The sequence below is a fragment of the Cololabis saira genome, chromosome 13 (genome assembly GCF_033807715.1).
Source record: "Cololabis saira isolate AMF1-May2022 chromosome 13, fColSai1.1, whole genome shotgun sequence".
NCBI classification, from domain to species: domain Eukaryota; kingdom Metazoa; phylum Chordata; class Actinopteri; order Beloniformes; family Belonidae; genus Cololabis; species Cololabis saira.
Window position 1 is genome coordinate 6,430,205 of NC_084599.1, and position 23,918 is coordinate 6,454,122.

At 41.6% G+C, this 23,918-nt stretch overlaps 1 protein-coding gene across 3 annotated transcripts; it reads left to right on the top strand.

Moving 5' to 3' along the window:
* The first annotated feature begins 7,405 nt into the window (after nt 1–7,405).
* Nucleotides 7,406–22,821, top strand: LOC133458011 (zinc finger protein ZFP2-like). 3 transcript variants are annotated; one of them, XM_061737467.1, is made up of 5 exons: nt 7,537–7,675; nt 11,144–11,269; nt 13,065–13,502; nt 13,701–13,912; nt 14,637–15,208. In XM_061737467.1, the coding sequence occupies exons 2-5, from the start codon at nt 11,247–11,249 to the stop codon at nt 15,092–15,094; spliced, it is 1,131 nt and encodes a 376-aa protein (XP_061593451.1). In that variant the 5' UTR covers nt 7,537–7,675; nt 11,144–11,246; the 3' UTR covers nt 15,095–15,208. The 3 variants fall into 3 exon arrangements, with proteins under 3 accessions (XP_061593450.1, XP_061593451.1, XP_061593452.1); XM_061737468.1 differs by having other exon boundaries at nt 7,573–7,675; nt 11,147–11,269; XM_061737466.1 differs by lacking the exons at nt 11,144–11,269; nt 13,065–13,502; nt 13,701–13,912; nt 14,637–15,208 and adding an exon at nt 20,346–22,821 and having other exon boundaries at nt 7,406–7,675.
* The last annotated feature ends 1,097 nt before the right edge of the window (nt 22,822–23,918 follow it).

Below are 23,918 nucleotides of genomic sequence, written 5' to 3' on the forward strand. Positions count from 1 at the left end.
TCTTTTTTCATCCCCTGATGGAAATTTCCTGAATCTGTCTCGTTCTCTCGACATTGTGTGACAGTTTGTTCCAACTCCACCCGTCTGGATCAGAGCAGCTTGTGTCCGCGCTTGGTCTGATCAGTTGTATTGAACAACAGACACGCGTCATCATTGCACATATATTTATTGATATGCACAGACTAGTACACATTTAGGTCTGTAATGGAACTGTTGATATTTATAAGGAAAAAAAGAAAAAATTGGGGGAAAAAAAAAAACGGCCCATAGCGCCAGGCCCCTTGGGGCGCCAGGCCCCTTGGGGCGCCAGGCCCCTTGGGGCGCCAGGCCCCCTTGGGGCGCCAGGCCCCGTGCGGTCGCACGGTTCGCACATCCCTTGCGGCGGCCCTGTGCGTATGTATGCGTATATATATATGTATGTATACTAAATATAGTAATAATGCACATATACATATGCCTTAGGTTTTTACCGGCATGTTATCAACCATTAATATGTGTGCAGACAAAAAAAAAAAAAAAAAAAAAGATTTTTTTTTTTTTTTTTTTTTTGTCCCTCTGTCTGGGCCCCCCCCCTGTCGGGCCCTAGGCACGTGCCTAGTCTGCCTTTGCGTTAATCCGGCTCTGCTCATTCTGAAGCTTCCTTAAAGGTTCTGTTTGAGCCCAGATGAGTTCTTGTGATCATTCAGCGTCGGTATCGGTCCGTCGTGCTCCCTCAGACAGACCTGTTGTCATCTCAGCTTCTCTGCAGATATCAGAGAACTTTTTCTTTCCTCAACCACAAGAACTCCTGCTTTTCCCTCCCCTCTTGTAACAATGATGGACCACATTTCGGGGCTTATTTCAGAAATTACAGACACTCAGCTGCTGTTGCAATGGTTGTTATAATCTGTAAATCAACAATATTGTGGCTAAAACATGCTAACCAGAGAAAATGTGGCCCCAAGAGTTGCATAAACATGAGCAAAATAAAAATGAAGTTAGCGAAAATTATGAGAGATTTCTAGTATCCAGTTCACATCAAACCTGTTTCTGTGTAAATACATTCAGTTATATTGTAATAATCCCAGGAGATATGGCTTAACATGACACCGTAATATTAACATTACAGAACAGATGCTCAGCGGACTGATCTTTATCATTTTTTATTTTTTTTGGAGGGTTTTTTTTTTTTTTTTTATTATTAAGTTTTGATGTCCTGCCAATGGAGGCTCAAATCCTCCATGGCAGGACCCTTCCATACCGCATTCTCACAGACACAGACACACAATCACGCACCGTTTCCCCCTCCCCTGGGGGGTCCAGCACTGCCAGAAGGCACCCCAGGCTGCACGGCGAGCCCCGCCGGGCCCGGGTACCCCGACCCACCTATCCCAGGCCGGTGAGGGAGCGCGGGTGATGTGGGACCCCCTCCCGCCCCTGGTGTTGAGTGCATGTGATTAATGCCATAAAAACAGGGAGGGGGAGGGCCAAGTATCGATTTGACACCGACCCCCCCCCCCTCCCCCCCCCGAACTACGTGTCCTTGTCAAATGTATTTATTAAGTGTTGAATGTGCAGTGTCTCTTTTGCTTAAAACCGTGAGGCGGGGAGTGCCGGGCCACGCGGGACAATGCCCCCCACGACCCGGGCCCCCCGCCCTTCGCCTATGTACGTATGAATCGTGTAGGGGGGGAAGGAGGGGGAGAAGAGGCCGAAGCCAGGAAGCAGGACCAGCAAAGCCGGCCCTGATAAGACACCCGCGTCCCCCCACCGGCCATCCAGTAGACGGGGGCCAGCCCTCCGAGCCGGGCCAGGGCCCCACCGTACCTCCACGGGCGCCCCCGGCGCCGCCGGAGCCCCCAGACGGAGGGAAACGGTCCAACATCCTCCCATTCATACTGACAACATAAGACATAGACACCCAGGGCCGGGCCCTCCGAGTGGGGCCCCCACGTCCACGGCCCAGCCCCCCCCGGGAGACCCGGAGACGCCCAAGCGCTTTCTCCAGTTCTTTCGTCTCCTGTTCATCTCATTGATTCGTCTCCTCTTGCAGCTCTTTTTTCTGTGCGGCTTCCTTTTCCTTCTCGTTTTCCACCTCTCTCTTGAGTTCTGCACACTCTTGGTCTTGTGTGTCTTGTGTGCCAGAATGTTCTCCATCTAAATGCAGAAAAAACAGAGGTGATCATTTTTGGCCCTAAAAGTGAAAGGGAAAACATCACCTTGACTCTATGTCATTGACAGCTACAAATCAAGCCAGAAATCTTGGTGTAATTATTGACTCAGACCTGAACTTCAACAGCCATCTAAAGTTTATCACTAAATCTGCCTATTACCACCTGAAAAACATTGCTAGAATTAAGGGGATTCTGTCTAAACAAGACACGGAAAAACTTATCCATGCACTCATTTTCAGTAGGTTGGATTATTGCAATGGCATCTTTACAAGCCTTATCAAGAAATCTATCAGGCAGCTGCAGCTGATCCAGAACGCTGAGAGTCCTTACAAACACCAGTAAACTGGACCACATTACACCGGCCATGAAATCAGTACACTGGCTTCCACTGAGTCAAAGGATAGAGTTTAAAATCTTACTGCTGGTCTACAAACACCTGAATGGTCTTGGACCAAAATACATGCTTGATTAGTTCCTATGAAGCTCCCAGACCCCTGAGCTTCATCTGGATCTGGTCTGTTGTGGTTCCAAGAACCAGAACCAAGCAAGGTTCAGCAGCGTTCAGTTATTCTGCTCCTCACCGGTGGAACAAACTTCCTGTAGACCTGAGGTCTGCTCCAACTGTAGATCCTTTAAATCAGGCCTAAAAACATTACTGTTTACTGAAGCGTACTCCTAAATTAAATACTTACCTGCTGTACTCTACTGCCCTTATTTTTTAACAACTTGTGCTTTTTATTATTTTACCTCTTTTCTTATCATTTTATTTCATTTTATTTGTTATTTAAGCGTACTCTCAAATTAAATACCTTTTGAAAACTGCGCAAAGTTATGGATAAGCCCTGAATGCAGGTTTTTTGAAGTAGAATTGTCAAATTGATTTGATTTACCGCACGAAACGGCACAGATTTCTTTCTAATACTGTATTTGACCCGGTCTTTGTAAGTTTTGACCGCATAGAAACGTAATTCCCGTCTGTTGTGTGAAATAAGACCTGGAAACAGGCATTGTGGCATAGAATTGTCAAATTGGTTTAATTCACCGTACGAATTGTGACAGATTACTTTTGTAATAATGTATTTGACCCGGTCTTTGTACGTTTTGACCGTATAGAAACGTAATTCTTGCCATTTTAAGAATATGATGTGTACCTGCTGTACTCTACTGCCCTTACTTTTTAACAACTTGTGCTTTCTATTATTTTACCTCTTTTCTTATCATTTTATTTCATTTTATTTGTTATTTATGTTTTAATTGTGTCTTGCCACTTTTAATGTTGATGTAAAGCACTTTGAATTACATTGTGTTGAATTGTGCTACACAAATAAACTTGCCTTGTCTGGCCTTGCCTTGTGTGCTGCCAAAGATTCGTGTCTTTTCCATCTCCAGTTCCTTCAGTCCCATTTCCAGTTCTTTCCTGTAGTCTCTTGAGAACTTTCTCTCTCTCAAGAGCCTCTTCTTCTCTTTCTGTACTTTTAGAGAATTTTCCTTTTCTTGTACCTTCATCGATCTTATCTGGGCCTTTTCCTCGTTCATCGTTCGCCACAGCAGTTGCAGGTCTTTACTTTTCTCCTGCAGATCAGCTTTTGCTGCTTGGAAAGCTTCCATTTCCATCTTATGTGTTTTCTTGTCCTCACACATTTGCCATCCTTGTCTTATCAAGTCATTTTTCTTATCTTTCACATACTCCATCTCCCTCTCCATTGCTTGTTTAATTTCTTCAGCCTGTCTTTTGACCTCTTCCACTTTCTTTTTCTCATTTTCCAGTTCATCTTTCTGTTTTTGGAGGTCTCTGTTCTTCTCAGTAACTTTCCTCATCTCTTCCTCCAAACCTTGTTTCTCTTTGAGGATGTTCTCATCATTCTCTACTTTGGATGTCATCCCCCGATACTGCTTCTTACTTTCTTCCAGTATCCTTTTTTCATTTGCAACCTCTTCCTCCTTTTCTTTCAACAGCTGTCTTTCAGTTTTCAGTTGCGTTACAGCCTCCTTCAGCTTTAACCACGATCTTGCCTGTTCCATCTTTTCATCATGGTTAATCTCCATTTTGGACAGTTTTTTATTTGTCTCACGGAGGGCTTTGTTCTCCTCCTGCAGCTGCTGGACCTGCTCTTCCAGTTCAGTTCTCTGTGAGTACAGGTTCTGGTTTATCATCAAAAATATGCCCAATTCCTCCTCAAGTTCAACAACTTTAAGATGGAGCTTGTTGTTGTAGTCGGACAGGAAATCGTTTTCTGCTTTGCAGTCTTCTTCCTCCATTTGGAGTTGGCCGAGACCGTCCGAGACCTGGGATTGAGCACCGTCGTTGGCAGAGCTCACAAATCCCGGTCTCGTTGTTGGACGTCCTCTAAAAGCCATTTCCACAACGTGCACAGAAGGAAGTGGATCAAATGTTGGTGAGAGGTTCTGAAGCGTTTTCTGTGGTGTTTTCTGAGTCTTAGACGTCGTTTTCACCAGAGAAGCTCGCGACAGGCAGCGTCTTGAAGGTACAAGATACTACAGATCAGTGCAAAGTTCCATGCTGGTATTTATAGGGACCGGATTCTAGAATGTTCGGCTTTGTGACCGCTGAACCTCCTTATGATGCAACACCCACCACTGAACAAACACAAGTTAGCTTTTAACAATAATCCATGAGATGAAGATGTCAATAAAGGTGATTTGAACCTTTACAGATTTTAAAGATATTAAAAATGTAACACATGTTAAAAGCACCAAATGACTTCTTTCACATGCAGACATGAGGTTCATAAACATGTCATTATAACGGAGGATTCACACACATGGACATTCTCTCTGAACTGGGAGGAATGTTTGATATTCACATTATTTGATGGTGAAACTGGATTTATTTTCCTTTTATTTAGTGATTGATGACATCGATCAGAGTTTTACGCTGAAACACTGATCATATCTTTCACTGCTATTTACAGTAAATGTTTATGATGCTCAGACATGCAGATTTAAATCAAACCAGACCAGATCCCTCAGTAACTCAGCAGACAATACTTGTGGTGTTTGCAACACAATATTGCAGATGAGGCGTTTCTTGAGTGAAGTTTGTGACGTAACAGGGTAGTTGACCCTCTGACATTCTCCCTCCAGAATCAGACATGAAGTGTTGCATCTCTCCATCAATCGTTTCAGGAGCATTTAGTCTCGTGTACAAATGTTTGTCAAACTTCTGGTAACACAGAGAGTTACAGTGAACTCCAGTGACTCCACAGCTCAGCGTCACACAAACATACATCCTCCCAAATGGGGGAATATGTTCCCGTATGGACAGTACTCGAAATTAGGGGGGATGAGGGGGGATGGCATCCCCCCTGAAATAAAAATGGTCAAAATCATCCCCCCTGTAAAACTGCCATCCCCCCTTTCCATCCCTTATGTCATTTCATCAATGAATGTGGTTTCACTGCTATTTCAACATTTAGAGTCATCACCAGAAATTATTTTTCACCTGTTTCAAGTAAATTTTCACTTGAAATAAGTAGGAAAATCTGCCATTGGGACAAGATTTATCTTCTCATTACAAGCAAAAAAAAATAAATTTTTTTACTAAAATGAGACATTTTAACTAGAAATAAGACAAATATTCTTGTTAAGATTTTGAGTTTTTGCAGTGATCCATTTTACTTGTCCTGTGAAGGACAGAGTCATATTGATAAGTTCAGAAAACTGTTTTTTATTTTTGTGTTTTGATGTATTTGATGTAAGCCCAGTGGATATTTAAAGCTTACAGAAGGCTACATTTAACTGCTGCTATGTCATTCCTGCAGTATTTCTGCAGGTGTTTTGGTCACTGCTATTATTTGTAATATATTATATTATTTGTAATCAGCACAAATTATCCGTCCCCATATGATAAAATCCACCATCCCCCCTGATTTTTGTTTTACAACTCGAGTACTGCGTATGGATGTTGTTTCACTGGACCACAGTAGAAAAGTACTTGCTTTTAAAGGTACTTAAGTATCCAAAAGTAAATGCTTTTAAATTTACTTTCAGTAAAAGTAAGAGTAAGAGTAAGAGTAAATTTCTTATTTTCCACATCAGTAAATTACTATATTTTTTCTAAATTAATTTAAGGATCTTTTAACTCTTGTTTCTGAGAATTAACTCTTTGAAACCAGCTGCACTGATGTGCTGCTTTTAGAACCACAATGTTATATAAAACCTGCAGAAACACCAAAAACAAATCAAATGAATGAGATCATAAGAGGACAGCAGATGATGCAGAGTTTATTAACAATCATGGACTGAAACCAAATGAACCTGCACCATCCAACTAAGTCTGGATCCCCCTCAAAGACCACTGCTTTACAAAAAACTACATCTCTGCTTTCAATAACTCAATGTTGAAGTCACTTAACTTTACAGGAAGGACATGTACCAGCACAATATAGCAATATAGAGCATAACAAACTGTCTCCCAATGTCTGTCTCTGTGCCTGTCTCCCAATATCCGTCTAAAAATAGGATTTTAGGGAAGAAGATAAAAGAGCAGACCTGAAAGTAACGAGTACTTTTCAGCCTTCCTAGAAATTTACTCGAGTAAAAGTAAAAATATTTGTCTTGGAAATGTATTCAAGTAAGAGTAATAAGTACCAAAGAAATCTAATACTCAAGTAAAGTACAAATCCTCTGGATATGTACTTAAGTACAGTACTCAAGTAAATTTACTCCGTTACTGTCCACCACTGAATATTCGTATATAATAATATTATATAATGTCATCTTGTTTGGGCCAGGATAAACGGGCAAGGGGTAGCGGTGCTGATACTGCTGCTGTTACCATGGTAACAGCTGCTACTGCTGCTGTGACAGGAGTTGTTACCATGGTAACAACTCCCCCTCCCAACGGCAGGAAGTGACGTGTGGCTCTGAGTAGTACGTCCCAATTAATGCATACTACTGATATTTACTCAAAAGTGTGCCGAACTTAAGTATACTCTTTGAGTATGTACTGTTTAGTATGGCATTTCAGACGCACGGTTTGTCTTTTATGTTCCATGAATAAGAGATTTCACCAGCAAGATCCCTAATTATAGCGTATTGGTCCATTATCATGGTCTTACTTGTGAATGTGGGTCACAATTCTATCTGTAAAAGGGTTTGAAATGGTCCTTTAATGTTTAATGTTTTGAAACCAAGACCAGGAAAAGAGAGAGACAATATTCCCACGGAACAAAATATTGATTAACTTGTTTTTCACCGGAGACGTTTGGTGTAACACCCGGCGGAAGTGAACAAGGAGCGCCACACCATCACGTGTGTTTTGAATAGTTTTTCACTTTTATTGTGTTTTCCGTGGTCTGAGCTGGATCTCGTGGTGTTTCCAGTGAGGATGAGTTCGTCTGGGTCTCTGAGAGAGTTCATCAGTCAGCGACTAACTGCTGCTGCTGAAGAAATATTCACAGAGTTTGAAAAAACCATCGTCCAGTACGAAGAAGAGATCGACCGACAGAGAAGACTGCTGGACATCACCTGGAAACCGCAGATTAAACTACACAGAACAGGTAGGAAACCACAGATTAAACTACACAGAACAGGTAGGAAACCACACATTAAACTACACAGAACAGGTAGGAAACCACACATTAAACTACAGGTCTGCAGATCCTGGGTGAAGTAAAATCCTCATTTAAATGCCTTTAATACTTCTATTATCGCTCTGCTATGGCAAAGTTAGTTTTGTGTTGGACTCTGGAGACGTTCACTGTGTTTATTGTGCAGATTTATATTTATCTCATAAAACCTCCTAAACAACTTGACCCGTGGATTCCAGATCAAAGCCAAATTGAGGAAACACCTGCTTGTGTTGCGTTGGGTGGGTTCTTTTTATTTGGATAGTTTGGTGAAAAATGTTAAATTTTTCTTAAACACATTCATGCATCTTTTTCACGAGTTTCAACAATACTACTACTACTACTACTACTACTACTGTCATTTAGCAGAAGTTAAATGGGGGTGAGGGTCCAGCTGGATCAGAGCTGGTCAGACTGCTTTGAGACACAGGTGCTGCCATGCCACTGCTGTAATTTATTTATTTTTCTTTGCCCAACCCAACAGTCCCTTTATACAAGAAAGCTACGTCTAAAAAGACACCATCATGCAATCATCTTGTCATAAGTGCATGCAGCTTATTCAGTGCTGAGTCCTGCAAACAGCTGGGTCTTCTAACTAATTATGATAGAATACAATACAGAAAGCCTTTGTCATTATAATAATACAATGAGATTAAGCAGCAGCTCCATAAAAGTGCACACATGTAAAAGGCTATGTGAAAACAAAATAAGAAACAGGCAGTATAAATATATATACACTATAAAAATGAATAATTGAAAGAATATTGCACATGAATGGATGAAAGAATATTGCACAATATGAGGTAGTAAGGTTTAGTTTAGAACTTGTATCACCTCTAAGAGAGTGACATGTCTACTGTGGTCTGTTTTGTTGCACTGCACATGTTGTACACATAATTATTGCCAGAAAAAAGTTTAAGCTAGTCGTCTCTAAGAGCCTAGAGTGTGAAATTATTGCACATTACTCCAGCCTCCAATAAAACGCTGGTCATTTCATGATACTTTCTCATCTCCTAATTTTGCTACCTAATAATACATTGTCAATAATAATAATAATAATAATAGAATGGATTTCATGCTGTGATCGGCAATATCAGGATCGGCAGATTCTGCTTTTGGTGATTGGTGATCGGCTCTCAAAATCCTGATCAGTGCATCTCTGTTATATGTACCCTATCATGTGCCCCAGGGCCCTAAGAGCGAGCCCAGGGGCACACCGGCGGTGACGGGGAATGAATTAGAAGTGTGAGACATGAGTTGTATGAACTGAGTGAGGAGATACGAGAACCAAGTGAGAGGTGCATGAGCCACCGATTTTGGAGATAAAGGGAAGATTAGAGATTGGCCAAAGTTGATTGAGGTCTGATAGATCGGCAAAAAGTTTTTTGACGATAGGAGTGACCGTGGCTAGCTTCTAGGCTGTTGGAGAATGTCCAGTGTTGAGGGAAGCGTGAACAATGATAGTAATGCGAGGAGCCAGTGAAAGGAGACAGGCCTCCTATTTTCACACCTACTTGGCCGGGCTTTTAACTGAGCTGAGTCGGGCTGAAAATGCAATAGAATATGGTTCTGGTACATATCTTTGTGAATAGTGATGAAATGGAAATATATGATGAGATCTTCTTTTAGGGCTCATATATGTTGAGATTCATGTAGTTTGAACCTAAACACTAGAAATCCATTCCAGAACAGAAGATTAATGCTCCCGTCTTTTGTAACAAGCCTATTACATTCTGGCTTTTCCTTACGAGCTACTTCTACCTCCGGGTCTCGGTGATTGTAACTGCCACTTTTTCAGAATGTTGAAACACCTGAAAACCCATTTTTTTTCTACCTCTTGCTGTAGACTAAAAGCATGAGTTGCATCTACTCATCAGGTCAGCAAATTAGACTGTTTCCAGGAGACGACTGTTTTCCTTCACCACCAGAAGCTCAGATAAGCCTGATCAGTAATGAGACATCCAGCTGTTTCTTCCTCTCAGACTCAACCCTGCAGCTGTTTCGTCAAATCATCCTGTAAGAGGGAAACTTGTTAGTTTTACTTTTACTATATGAATTTGCAGCACTTTTGAATGCACTATTATTTTTTTTTTCTTCATATTTTATCAAAGTGTTGTATATATTACCATTTTATGTCACCTTGCAGGCAAGTGTTAGAAAATAATCCATCATTCATGAAAACTTTTATTTTGAGCACACAAATGTTGTTTATTTCAAACTTTGTATAAGGGTCAATGACTAATAAGGATTTTCAACAGGTCAATTTTAAAATAATAAAAAAATAATATCTATTTGTAGTTCAAACATTAAGAATGTTGTGTACACATACATTCATATAAAAATTTTAAATTTAGTTTTTTGTCGAGATGAATTGGCACTAGCCTTAAAACAAAGTAATGTGGTGCAACCATTATTCATATCAAAATAAATTAATTTCCTTTACATCTTGACATCTTTTGTTTTACAGTATTATACAAAAATGGACGTCAAATGGACATGTTTGTATATTATGATGGAAATATAAATACAAATGTGTTGCAATCTTACACACTACAAGACATTATGGAAATCATGCCAGATAGGGCAGAAGATTGATTTAAAAACATTTAGAGTGATTTCAAAAAAAGTTTTCAAAACCAGAGTCGTGGTCGGACGGTCGCACCACATGACATTATGACGCTTAAAACAACAACAAAATCCCAAATAACTAGTATTTTTTGTAAAATTCAAGTGAGTCCATATGTGGGACAGGTAGTTCATAAATATGGTATTTTTCTATCCATTTAAACCTTTTTTGAATTGAAAAAAAATCTGTTTTTCGGTTTGAAGCAGTAGTGAACTTTCAGTGCTCTTTTCTTCGTGTATGTGTGATTTTTTTTTTTTTATTTTTTTGCCACAATAATTGTCCTTATCTCTTTGATTCACTGTGACCGGGAAAAAGTCTGATAAACCATTCAGGAAAAGATCGCTAACTAGCGGTCGCGGGGGGTACTGCACCGCGGAGAAATGGAGTGTTGCAGAAGTCCGAAGGGTTCACGACGGCGTCACGGTGACGGCGTGTGCTCTGCGTTGGGTTGACGCAGAACCTTAATTCAGGCTCGAGTTATGGTTCTGCGTCAAAACGACGCCGCGCGTACGCCGCAGCCGTGGCGCCGTCGTGAACCCTTCGGACTTCTGCAACACTCCATTTCGTCGCGGAGCAGTACCCCCCGTGACCGCTAGAGGGGTGCGATCTTTTCCTGAATGGTTTATGATGGTCTCTGGTTGACTCTTTGTTTAGCTTCCGGCTTTTCCGGTCACAATGTAAACAATGGCGATCGGGAGAGAAAGGATCTTGCTGGAGTTGGAGTTGTTGGATATCGAAAGAAATATGTTTATCTTAAATTATATCCGCAACAGAAGAAGGGAGAGGAGGAGGAGGAGGAGATGGGATGTGCGCCCATTGAACCAATCGAGGCAAAGTACGGGCGAATTTTCAGTGCTTGTTCGACCTCTGCGAGACATGGACGAAGAAATGCACTTCAGGTAACTATTGTTCTCAGCCATCATGCCTGATTTCATGCATAGAGTAGTCTCCAATTCATATGAAACTTATTTCAGATGTCTTGTTACCATTGTTTTATTACGTGGTGTGTATTTTAAATGTTTTATGTAGGACTAATGAGATGGAAGGGTCAAAGACGTATAAGGCCTTTGAGTAGCCCATTTTTAAAATACTTAAAATAAAGATATTTTTGGCCATTTTCCAAACATTTGAAATGTAGTGTACACATAGGCCTACATGTTTGTGAAAACTTCAAACAAAGGTATTTTAGTGTTTTTAAACCTTGAAACCGTCATTTGGGGCGACCATTTATCTCAAAATTAATAGATTTCCATAACAAAATTTATATTTTAATAAGTATCAGTAATTAAATTAACTGTTCAAGAAAGATGGACACATTTTTCCTTTCATTTTTTTGAAAACCATTTTTAAATACATTCTATCCATAATGGCAGTGTCACCCTCTTACTTACTCTAAAATTCATAAAATTGATTTAAAATGTGTACAAGGTGTATCCACTTATGCATGCTATACCAATAATTTATATTTGAACCAAAACTGATAGACATTCAATTTTGAATTTGATACAGAATTGCCATTTGTTGGTTACCCCACATGACAGGTGGTCACCCCACATGATGCTTTCAAGTTTAATCAAATATAACAGGCTAACAGTTAGCTATATGATCTAAGCTAGCTACTTCTCACCACATATCACTAACAAATTTACCTTCAAAATATAGATTTGCAAATAAAACGAATTATTTACAGTTTTAGGGTGGTCCCCCCACATGATATCAAAATGTGACGTATACACTGCAGCAGTTAGAAAGAGGATTTATTTGTAAAGGAGAGAGAGACTACTGACCTGCAGGTTGTCTCTCTGGGACCCTCATGGAGTAACTGGCTGATGCAACATCCTCTTTGAGATGATTGTCAATATAAAAGTCCCTCAATTGTATTTTTTTCATGGTCACCCCAGATGATAATTCAGACAATGAACATATTCGGACAAGATTAGTTTGTGTATTATGATTGAAATGTGTGTACAAATGTTCCATAACTTTGTCAATAAATCTAAGACACGTTTGAAAGTATGCCCAATAGGGCAAGCATTATTTTTAAATTGTTTTAATGTGATTTAAAACCAGTTGTCCAAACAGAAGTCAAGGCCGGACGGTCACCCCACATGATGTTTTCACACTTCAGATGGCAGAAAATGACCAATGACCAATAACCAAATGTTTAAATAAAATAAGAGTGGGCACATGTAGAAGGAACGTTTTAGACATGCATGTTATATTTTTTATTCATTTTTATGTTTATTATTAGGTAAAAAGTTCCATCGGACAGAAAAAGTAAGCGTCACGTCTTTGACCCGGAATTAACTTTCTACTAAATCTGGTGCCCATCTTCTCGTTTCTTGAAAAATGATCAATGCAAGCACATGTCCCTAAACTACTAAATTAATAAATAGTATCGTAGGCCATTTCCACCAGTATAATACGAAAAAAAATGCAAAGTCATAAGTATGACGTTTGGGTTTCAAAGTTGAAGTTATGCGATTAAAAAATTATATTAGAATGTATAGTTTGGATTATGGGATAAAATGTTGGAATTATAAAATAATCATAATTTTGATTTATCGTTGAGGATTGTTATGCTTTTTGGAAAATGCTGCTTTCATGCATTGTAATGTATTTTATTTTCTCCTGGACAATTTTTCAGGCTCACACATCTTTTCTTGCTTTTTTTTGTTTTGTTTTCTCCTGCAGGTACTTTAGAATGTCGGCAAGTCGATTTGACGATCTGCTTCGTCGTTTGCAGCCGCTGATATCTCACCAGAGCACACACTCCATGCCTGTTGATGCAGCCCAGAGACTTGCAGTTACTTTGCGAGTTTTAGCGTCTGGTGGTAGCCTACAGTCTGTTGCAGCAAGCTACAAGTTGTCCTCCAGCACTGTGTCTGGTGTACTGTCAGAGGTCTGCAAAGCTTTATGGACGGTCCTGCAGCCTGAATTCCTTCCTTGCCCTTCAACTAGCCAGTGGGAAGCTATTGCTGCAGACTTTTGGCGATTGTGGAACTTCCCGAACTGTGTAGGAAGCGTCGACGGGAGGCACATCAACATCAAGGCCCCGTCACGCTCCGGGAGTGACTACTTCAACTACAAGGGTTGTCACTCCATTGTTATGATGGCAACATGTGATGCAAGGTATTTCTTTATTAATATTATAGTTATTTTTATGTTTAATATTTTAAATTATTTTTATTAACAAACGAACAACATACAGACATTATACAAGAAAACAGCAAACAACCGAACACCCAGGGGTTACATTACGTTAAAAATGTAAATGATATGTAAAATGATTAAGCAACTTTAAAATAATGCTCAATTTCTTTCTGATAGGTATCGCTTCACCATGTTGGACGTGGGCGGATATGGAAGGGAAAGCGACAGGGGCATTTTCAAGGAGAGCAAATTTGGCTCGATGCTGCTCGACCATGAGCTCAATCTGCCCGCACCAGCGAAACTCCCTGGAACACAAGTCCAAATCCCCCATGTGATTGTTGGTGATGCTGCCTTCCCCCTGAACTGCAATCTCATGCGCCCCTTCCCAGGTATGGCAGAGACTAGGGCTGGGCGATATATCGAGATTTTGATATATATCAATATATTTTCAAACGCGATATGGTACGAGACAATATCGTTTATATCGATTTAAAAAAAAATATATGATTTTGATATAGCTTATTTTGTGACAAATTGACTTGAATGTTTTATTTGAGATTTGCACAAATGTTTTGTTATTTGCACAACTGTCAAACTCAGTGGAAAAGTCTGCCTGGTACTGTCTACATTGTATTAATTGCACAGTGTATTTTAATTTAATTGTTATGCAGGAAAGGGATATTTGTTTTATTCTATTCAAGAAGCTTTTTTATTCTATATATGCCGGCACATAGAGGTCTGCACATTTTGATATTGTGCAGACCTCTGTTAATAAATGTACCTGTGTGACATTTGGCACGAGGCTTTGTATTAAAACTGTTTTTTTTAAGGGTTTGCCTCAAAAAAATGAAGCTAACAGAGATGCTATGCTATAATGCTTTGGGGGAAACCCCAATTATGGCACCGAAAAAATATCGATATATATCGAGTATCGCCATTCAGCTAGAAAATATTGTGATATGACTTTTGGTCCATATCGCCAAGCCCTAGCAGAGACTTAATTTCAAACTTAGTTGTCTTTGTAATGGCCACTTACTTTTGTTTGTACTTCACATGATTGTGACACAACAATGTTCTTTTCATTAATACTCTACTGTGTACTTTCCGATGCAGGGACAAATCTGAGCATGGAGAAGCAGACCTTCAATTACCGTCTTTCCAGAGCCAGGCGGGTCATTGAAAACAGCTTTGGAATCATGGTGGCAAGGTGGAGGATTCTTGGACGGCATGTTGAGTTCCTGCCAGAGAAGACGGTGGATGTTGTAAAGGCATGTGTTGTCCTGCACAACTACCTGGCCTACACTGACGAACTGAACACACCAGGGACCAGATACATACCACCAAGCTTTCCCGACTCTGATTCAGGCGGATCAGTGGAGCCTGGGGAGTGGCGAGGACTGGTAGCAGGGGACTCAAATCTGGTGGGGCCCATAGATCCCTCACAGATGTCAAGGAGCCGTTCCACCAGAGCTGCCCAGGCTGTCCGCAATCATTTGACTGCCTTCCTTCTGTCACCGCAGGGAATTGTGCCATCGCAGAATAGCATAGGGTGCCTTGGCACTCTTGGCTAAAATTAATTAAATTGTTCATATAGCTGTTGTTAGCTAATGTTTTGTAAATGGTTGTTTTGTAAATAGTTGTTTTGGGAATAAACAAGTGTGCTGTGATAAATGTTCCTTTTGAGTGGAGCAAAATAAATGTTTGATTTCCTCATCCCAGTATTGTTTTTGTAATTGTAGTTACTGGCCTTAAAATAGGTGAATATTGAAACAATTCATATTTAGTATTCACTTGTTTCAATGGGTTACATTTTTACACTTTAATTATAACCCTATGGTTTTGTGTATACGCACTGTACTATCAAATACCTAATAAGGGAAAATACTGATACACGAAATGCTCAGTCAGAATCTGATCAAAGTGCGCTTTATTTCAAAAACAGTGCAAAAAACAAAAAAAAGACAATCACACACACACGAAGCAAAGAGTGCTGAGAGTTCACTGCTGGTTCAGGATGGCCTGCACTACCTGGAGCATTTGAAGGTATGCATCAAGCCGCACCGCCTCAGGCACCCTTCTGAGAACGTCGCCCAAAGTCTGGCCTAACCTGGAGGACTCATCCCCGGTGTCCTGTCCCAGCCGCAGGTGCAGTTCCAACTGCCAGTTCCCAAAGTCAGCCAGCTGCTTTGACGACAGCTCGTCCTGGTCCCTGCACTTTCTTTTCTGTCCCATCCGTGACACAGGGGACAGTGGCGTGGACGCAGAAGGGAGCTGGGACGGTGAGGGCAGCGGGACCGGCTGGGTGGACCCAGAAGGGAGCTGGAAAGAGGAGGGTCATCTGAGGAGGGGGACGATGGCTCCATGCTGGGGGAGAGGCGCTTCCTTCCTCTGATAGTGAAAAAGCAGACATTTTAGTAAAATGCAGTATACACATTAATGCAGCATTACTTCCAATTCAAAAATATCTTATAATAGAACACGGAGGGAGCATTTTACTACACAATTAGTACTTTTGAGTACATGCTGCTGATATATTTATGTACTTTGACTTCAATTAGGTTGTGACTGCAGAAATTTAGCTTGTAGTGGAGTACACAATGTTAGTATTTTTGAAGTAATAAATGATGTGGAATCTTTGTCCATCTGCTTTTAATGTGTAGTTTTTTGCGGAGCTATGAAGACGGCATGATTTCTGTGGAAAACAATAGGTTAGGCAATTATGGGCTTTGTTTATCATGCCCTATTATTGTTGGCTCGCTCGCGTCAGCGTCAAAAACAGTTCCATTGCTTTATTTTTTATTGCACTGTCTACACTGGTTGCGAGCGACGCGGCGCGCCGTTTTGAGCTGGACTTTTCTCGCACGCCCTGCTTCTATTTTCTTCCCGTCGCTCGCGTTGAAAGCCTGTTGAAAGTTGAAAAAAAAAGTTGAAAGCGCTGTAGGAAACAGTCATTTCAATACAAGAACCTCAATAAAGTGGCAGCTGCTGGAGGGAGATCGCCAAGGAGCTGGAAGGTTCTGATAAGATAATAAGAATCTTATCTTAATCTTATTAGGGCTTAATTTGTGCCGGATCCTGCCGGATTTCTCGTGTCCTCTGCTTTTTCCCCACATCCCAGTAATGATCTGATATGCTGACATGTTTGCTGCATTTAACACCACACGCCAGTCACTCCACGCTGTTCGCTGTTTCATTGCGTCACCACACGCCGTTATTAATTCTTCGGTTTTTTACCCACTTATTCCACCAAATAATAAGCTTGTTTTCTGTTAAGAAAGTACAAACGTAGGAATATTACAAGTAATCACCCATCTTTTACTTGTCCCTTTACTCTTTTAGGATTAATTTTAGGAGTTTCTTTCAGGAGCACGGGCGGGTGAATAAAGGCTGATTTATGGTTCTGCGTAAAATCCACGGCGTAGCCTACGGCATAGGGTACGCGGCGACGCGCACCGTTCAGTGAGTGCGCCGCGTAACCTATGCTGTAAGGTCTGCATTGGTGTAACGCGGAACCATAAATCAGCCTTTTAAAAGGCGAGTCTCAGCTGTCAATCAAAAGAACGTGGTAGAACGTGGGGGCCGATAACGCGTTCAGTGTGGACAGAGAACGTCCGATGCCACGCAGTGCGACGCGACAGTCGGACGCTCGCATGCAGTTAGGACAGGCTTTAGCTCGCCCAAACCGAGAGGCTACCAGTAGGAAAAAAGGAGGTTATATACCTGTGCATCATAGTTGGAGTCCGTGCCTCGATGCTTCACATGAGGCGCCAACCAGGAAAGAAAATTGTAAAAATCAGGGACTTTTTTCCCGCCTGGATCCCTGCTCCTTGAGGCCATCCTTTTTCTCAGGCGGACGTACTCGTCCCTGATTTTTTTTCCACCGTTTCAAACAGTCCACCACGTCGAGGCCAATGTTAGTTATATGTCTGTGTGGTTATGTGTGTGTGTGTATGTACATGTCTGTGGTTATGTGTGTGTGTGTGTGTGTGTGTGTGTGTGGCTGTTTATGTCTGTGTGGCTGTTTGTGTGTGTGTGTGTGTGTGTGTGTGTGTGTGTGTGTGTGGCTGTTTATGTCTGTGTGGCTGTTTGTGTGTGTGTGTGTGTGTGTGTGTGTGTGTGTGTGTGGCTGTTTATGTCTGTGTGGCTGTGTGTGTGTGTGTGTGTGTGTGTGTGTGTGTGTGTGTGTGTGTGTGTGTGTGTGTCTGTGTGGCTATGTGTATGTGTGTGTGTGTGTGTGTGTGTGTGTGTGTCTGTGTGGCTATGTGTGTGTGTGTGTGTGCGTCTGTGTGGCTATGTGTATGTGTGTGTGTGCTTTCCTCCTTCTCTGTGTTGGCAGGCTGAGGGGAGACCACTTTATATATGTTAAGGCAAGAAAAAACGTGTTTTTCATAATAGGTCCCCTTTAAAGACTGTTACTGCTGGCTTTAGCATCAAACAAGCGTGTCAGTGATATTCACGCCTTATCAGTACATCCCTTGTGCACTGAGTTTGTTCCAGGGGATGACTGGGTTTCCCTTACACCAAACCCTGCTTTTGTGCCCAAAGTTTTGGGCTCATTTTCTCCCATTGTCCTTTAAAGCAGTGGTTCTCAAATGGGGGTACGCGTACCCCTGGGGGTACGTGAAGGCACTCCAGGGGGTACGTGAGATTTTAAAATATACATATATTTAAAAAGTAGCATCCATGCAAAAATCCTTTAAAAATAAATATTTCATAAATAATTGAGGAAAATATAAGTCTAAATTCATAAAATGAATTCCATCTTCAGGAGTGGGCTATTCAACTTATTATCCTAAAACCCCAGAGTCTCCCCCACACCAGGATGGTTCCACCTAACCTGTCAATCACCTGGCTTCACCTGTCAATCACTTGGACCAACGATGGAGTTGTGGTTGAAGATAAGCAGCAATATTTTTATGTTTAATAAATCAGTCACTGATGGCACAGTGCTCTGTTTTAGGTCTTTTTTTTACAACCAAAAGTGCTTTGTGCTGGTTAGGGGGTACTTGGCTGAAAAAATATTTCACAGGGGGTACATCACTGAAAAAAGGTTGAGGACCACTGCTTTAGAGCATTTGCTCCTCCACCTGCCTCTTCAGCTGAAACCAGCAGCTGAGTTTGCTTTGTCCAGTACGAGTTTTGCAGATGTACGTGGACATGACTAAGGCTTTTCGGACGGGTGACCAATTCTTTGTTTCATGGGCCAAACCCCATAGGGGCAGGCCGATAACAAAGCAGCAGCTCTCACATTGGATTGTGGGGACATAACCTTGGCCTACAGGGGTCAGGGTTTGCTGGCTCCTGCAGGTCCGTGTGTTCACTCTACTCGGGGCATGGCTGCATCCTGGGCTCTGTGCAATGGCGCTTCCATCCAGGAAATTTGTGCAGGTGCAAGTTGGCCTTCACTTCTGACATTTGTTGTTTTTTTATAGGCTGGACGTCTCTGCTTTGAGTCTGGCTCATGCTGTGTTGAGCTCAGGGCTGTCAACAAAGCAGAGGGCTACTCATTGAGTGCTGATGGTTGCTTGAAATAAGCTGTCTGGCAATACGGGAGGCTCCATATCCCATTGTGTAACATCAAAACGGATGCTATGAATGAGAACTTTAGGTTACTTGCGTAACTCCGTTCTCAGAGTAGCATGAGTGAGATGTCTCACTGGCCAGCCCTAACTTGCTCGGGGGAAGCGAGAAGAGATGCTTATTTTAGGTCTGCACCTATTGAATATTTTAGGAATCGAGTATTCTACTGAAAATTCCATCGATTAATCGAGTAATCGGATAAAACATATTTTTGTTTATTTAAAGAGCAATTATAAATATACATAAGATGTTAGATGTTAATTGACATTACTAAGACTAAATGATATAATACAGTAGGTTCATGGCTGTGCATTTAAAAACCCTGAACTTACACCAGTTGAACAAATTCACTGCCTTCACTCAAAAAACTAAGGATCTTACCAAGAAATTTTCTTATATCTAACCTAAAAATGCCATTACACCTGATAACACACATCACTTAAAAGGTTAGGTGTTTTTCCCACGTGTTTCAATTGAACTTTCATTTGTGTCAAGCATATCTTAATTTTCTAGTTAAGTTTTAAGTTAAAGTCTTGATAAGATTTTGAGTTTTGGCAGTGTTCAAAAACCAAACATATCCGCCACCTCTTTCATCTACCTTTCCCTGCGTGGCGTCAGTGCGTTGTGCCGCATTAAACCGGGCGAAATACCTGCTTTGAGCTGGCAAAATTAAAAGATTCCTCGGGGCAGAGAAAATTCCTCGATCATTTCTTTGTAATTGAATTACTCTAATTATTCGAGGAATCGTTTCAGCCCTAGCTTATTTTGAATGATGTTGCATTGTAGCGCAAGCTACTAATAGTATGGTGTCACATCATTGTGAACACTAGCCAACCAGGATTGGCGTAACAAGATAAATGCTTCAGAGGATACGCGATGGGCGTATCTCCCATCGTGGGATATCTCACTCATGCTACTCTGACAACCGGAGTTAGTGTTTAATGGTTAAATGTTCCAGAGAATGTGTGTGTTTGTGTGTTGTTTTTAAATGTCTCATCAGGTGAACAAATACTGTCCGTCAGGTTATTAGTGGCAAGGCCATAGCCTCTTAATTACTTTAAGCCCCTCCAGAGGAATTTAGTGGCACACAGTTTCAGCAATATCAGTGAGAACTGCTAATTTACAATGAAATAACTTAATTTTCAATTAGTTGTATAATTCCAGTGGAGGGATGTCTTCAGCCTTGTCAGGAAGAGGTTGCATGTTGATAACTTTTTCTCTCATGTATTTTTGTCCCTACAGACCTCCAAGAGAATGACATCTGTAAAGATAAGGACGTTCCTACTGACAAACGGCCCTGTAACTGGGAGAGAAACTCCATTCTGGACCAGGAAGATCCAGAACTTGTAGAGATTAAAGAGGAACAGGTGGAACTCTGCATCATTCAAGAGGAAGAGCAGCTTGTCCTGAAGCAGGAGGCTGATCCCTTCCTGGTGACTCCATCTTACGAGGAATGTAACTACAGTGAGCTAGATCCAATCAAGGACCAGCTTCTGTGTCTGATTTCTCCTGTAGAGAGCCTAAATGAGGAAAGAAGCAACATTAAAGGCTTGGGATCGACTAAAAATCAAGAGTTCTACCAAAATAATGTACATAGTTCTCCTATGCCAAAGACTCAGTGTAAGAGTGGTAAAAAGTCTATAAAATGTGATGTTTGTGGCAAAGCCTTTACGCAAAGATACAATATGATGACGCATCGCAGAATCCACACAGGTGAGAGGCCATATTCATGTAAGATCTGTGATAAAAGCTTCATGAGAAGCGATGAATTGTCAGTTCATTTTAGAACTCACACAGGTCAGAAGCCATACTCGTGTAAAATCTGTGGGAAAAGATTCACCCAGAGAGGCAACTTGACTTTCCACATGAGAATTCATGCTGGTGAGAAGCCATATCCCTGCAACACTTGCGGGAAGAGCTTCGTCTCCAAAGGCCAGCTGAAGATCCATATAAGAACCCACACAGGCGAGAAACCATATTGCTGCAACATCTGTGGCAAGCGTTTCACTCAGAGTGGGAGTTTGAGTGCCCACATGCGCGCCCACACGGGCGAGAAGCCGTACTCCTGTAAGATGTGTGGTAGAAGTTTCACGAGGAGCGATGAGCTGCTGGTCCATGTCAGGATCCACACGGGAGAGAAGCCCTACCCTTGCAAAATGTGCGGCAAAAACTTTGCTAAAAGCTACCAACTGACTGCCCACAAGAGAACCCACACGGGCGAGAAGCCGTATTCCTGTGACACCTGTGGAAAACGTTTTGCAGAAAACCGTGGTTTAACCGCCCACATAAGGACTCACACGGGTGAGAGGCCTTATTCCTGCAAGATTTGTGGTAAAACCTTTACGGAAAATCATAACCTCACGGCCCACATGAGGACCCACACGGGTGAGAAGCCCTACTCATGTAGTCTCTGTGGGAAGTGCTTCACTGAAAACCGTACTTTGACCGTCCACTTCAGGACTCACACTGGTGAGAGGCCGTATTCCTGTAAGATATGTGGTAAAAGTTTTACTCAGAGTGGCAAACTGGGCATCCATGTGAGAAAGCATGCTGCTGAGAAACCTCAGATGAAAGAAGAAGTGGAGGAATATGTCCAGACACATCAGCTCTGAAAGAGGACAGTAATGGCACTTTTACACTAGTACCTACTCAGCGTGCCTTGACTCAGCACGCCTCGTCCCGCCTCCACTCGCCTCGTCCTCGTTTGTTTTTAAACACCCAGGTGAGAAGTGGGCGGGTTGGCGGTGAAGCTGCTGTGATGTACTTGATAGCGCAACACGTTTGTTTGTGATGATTGATTGTTTGCTGATGAGAAGTCAGTTGGAGCCGCGAGCGGCTGAGAAGAAACAGAGCGCCTGGTGGATCTGATCGTTCCTTATCGCCCGTCTAGATCCCTTTTTAATTCTCTCCTCAGCCACCAGGTTTATGAACATCTGCACCTCAGAGTTGGATCACCAAACAGACGTTTGCGCTGCCATTGCCTGTTGAATAAAATCGCCACAAGTCGTGAGTCGTTCTCGCGCCGACTCCCGCTTCCTGATTCAAACGTCTGACGGCCACGTCCAATCGGTGGCCTGTAGTGTGATGATGTCAGATACAGGGCCGACTCAGCCGCTTAACACTTTGGCAGAATAGATAGAGAAAAAGTACCTACTCTGCACGCCTCCAGCCGCCTTGGCCCGTAGTAGAGACGGGGGCGTGGCGAGTAGAGGCGCGCTGAATAGGTACTAGTGGAAAAGTGCCATAATACTCTCAGCTGACAAGATTGAAGTGTGATTTATGGTTCAGAGTCCGTTAGTAGGGATCTGGCATAGCTTTGCACGGCAACAGCATCTCTCCATCAACAAGAACTGTCCTCAACAAGGACTTTGGTAACTTCTGCAGGGCCTGGAACTCCCTGCCTAGGATACAACATGGCCCCTTAAAGAACAGTTGAGTGAGGTATGGTGTTAAATGAAATGGATATGCATTTAGCAGAAGTTGATGTTTAACCTATCGATGTGGATTCTTCTCATTTACCGCCACCGGTACCTTGTATTCAAATAAAGCAAAATCTAATGAAACAGTCGGTGAAAGTGGTGCCTTACAGTCAGTACTGGAGTTGAGGGGGGATGAGGGGGGATGGCATCCCCCCCTGAAATAAAAACGGTCAAAATCATCCCCTCAGTAAAACTGCCATCCCCCCTTTCCATCCCTTATGTCATTTCATCAATGAATGTGGTTTTACTGCTATTTCAACATTTAGAGTCATCACCAGAAAAATAACTTATTTGACAATTTTCACCTGTTTCAAGTAAATTTTCAGTTGAAATAAGTAGGAAAATCTACAGTGGGACAAGATTTATCTTCTTATTACAAGCAAAAAAATCTTGTTCCACTGGCAGATTTTTCTACTTATTTCAAGTGAAAATCTACTTGAAACAGGTGAAAATTGTTGTTTTTTCCAGTGATGAGTCTTGTTTTAAGTGTAATGAGATTTTTTTACTAAAATGAGACATTTTAACTAGAAATAAGACAAATATTCTTGTTAAGATTTTGAGTTTTTGCAGTGATCCATTTTACTTATCCTGTGAAGGACAGAGTCATATTGATAAGTTCAGAAAAGTGTTTTTTATTGTTGTGTTTTGATGTATTTGATGTAAGCCCAGTGGATATTTAAAGCTTACAGAAGGCTGCATTTAACTGCTGCTATGTCATTCCTGCAGTATTTCTGCACGTGTTTTGGTCACTGCTATTATTTGTAATATATTATATTATTTGTAATCAGCACAAATGATCTGTCCCCATATGATAAAATCCACCTTCCCCCCTGATTCTTTTTTTTTTACAACTCAAGTACTGCTTACAGTCACTTAGTGATCAGAATGTTACCTTGCCAGGTCTTCTGTGTAAGACGTGAACTACCGTCCTGTGTTTTAATTATGGAAACTCTGCAAGTGAAACCACCGATGAGGTGGTCCAATTCCAGCCTCCCATGTTTTACCCTAGACCACCACTCATGGAAACCCTCCGGTAAAAATATATTTAACTTCTGTTCCATCACGACCAAGTGCAAAGAGCCCCCAGACAAGAGAGTGAATACCATGTTCTTCCTGCTGTGCTTATCCATATGTCCAAAGTAAATGCCATGCTTGGAACTTGTTGAGGTCCTACTGGGAAAAACTTGCATTTCTACTTTGAATAGTTGGCGTGGAGAAAATCAAGGCCGCTGGCACCTATATGATATACCAACACCGTAGAGGTACCAAAAAAGCATTTGCAGTGCAGCTAGAGGGGACCCTAAAGCTGATTGCAAATGTTCTTTGAAAGATTTAA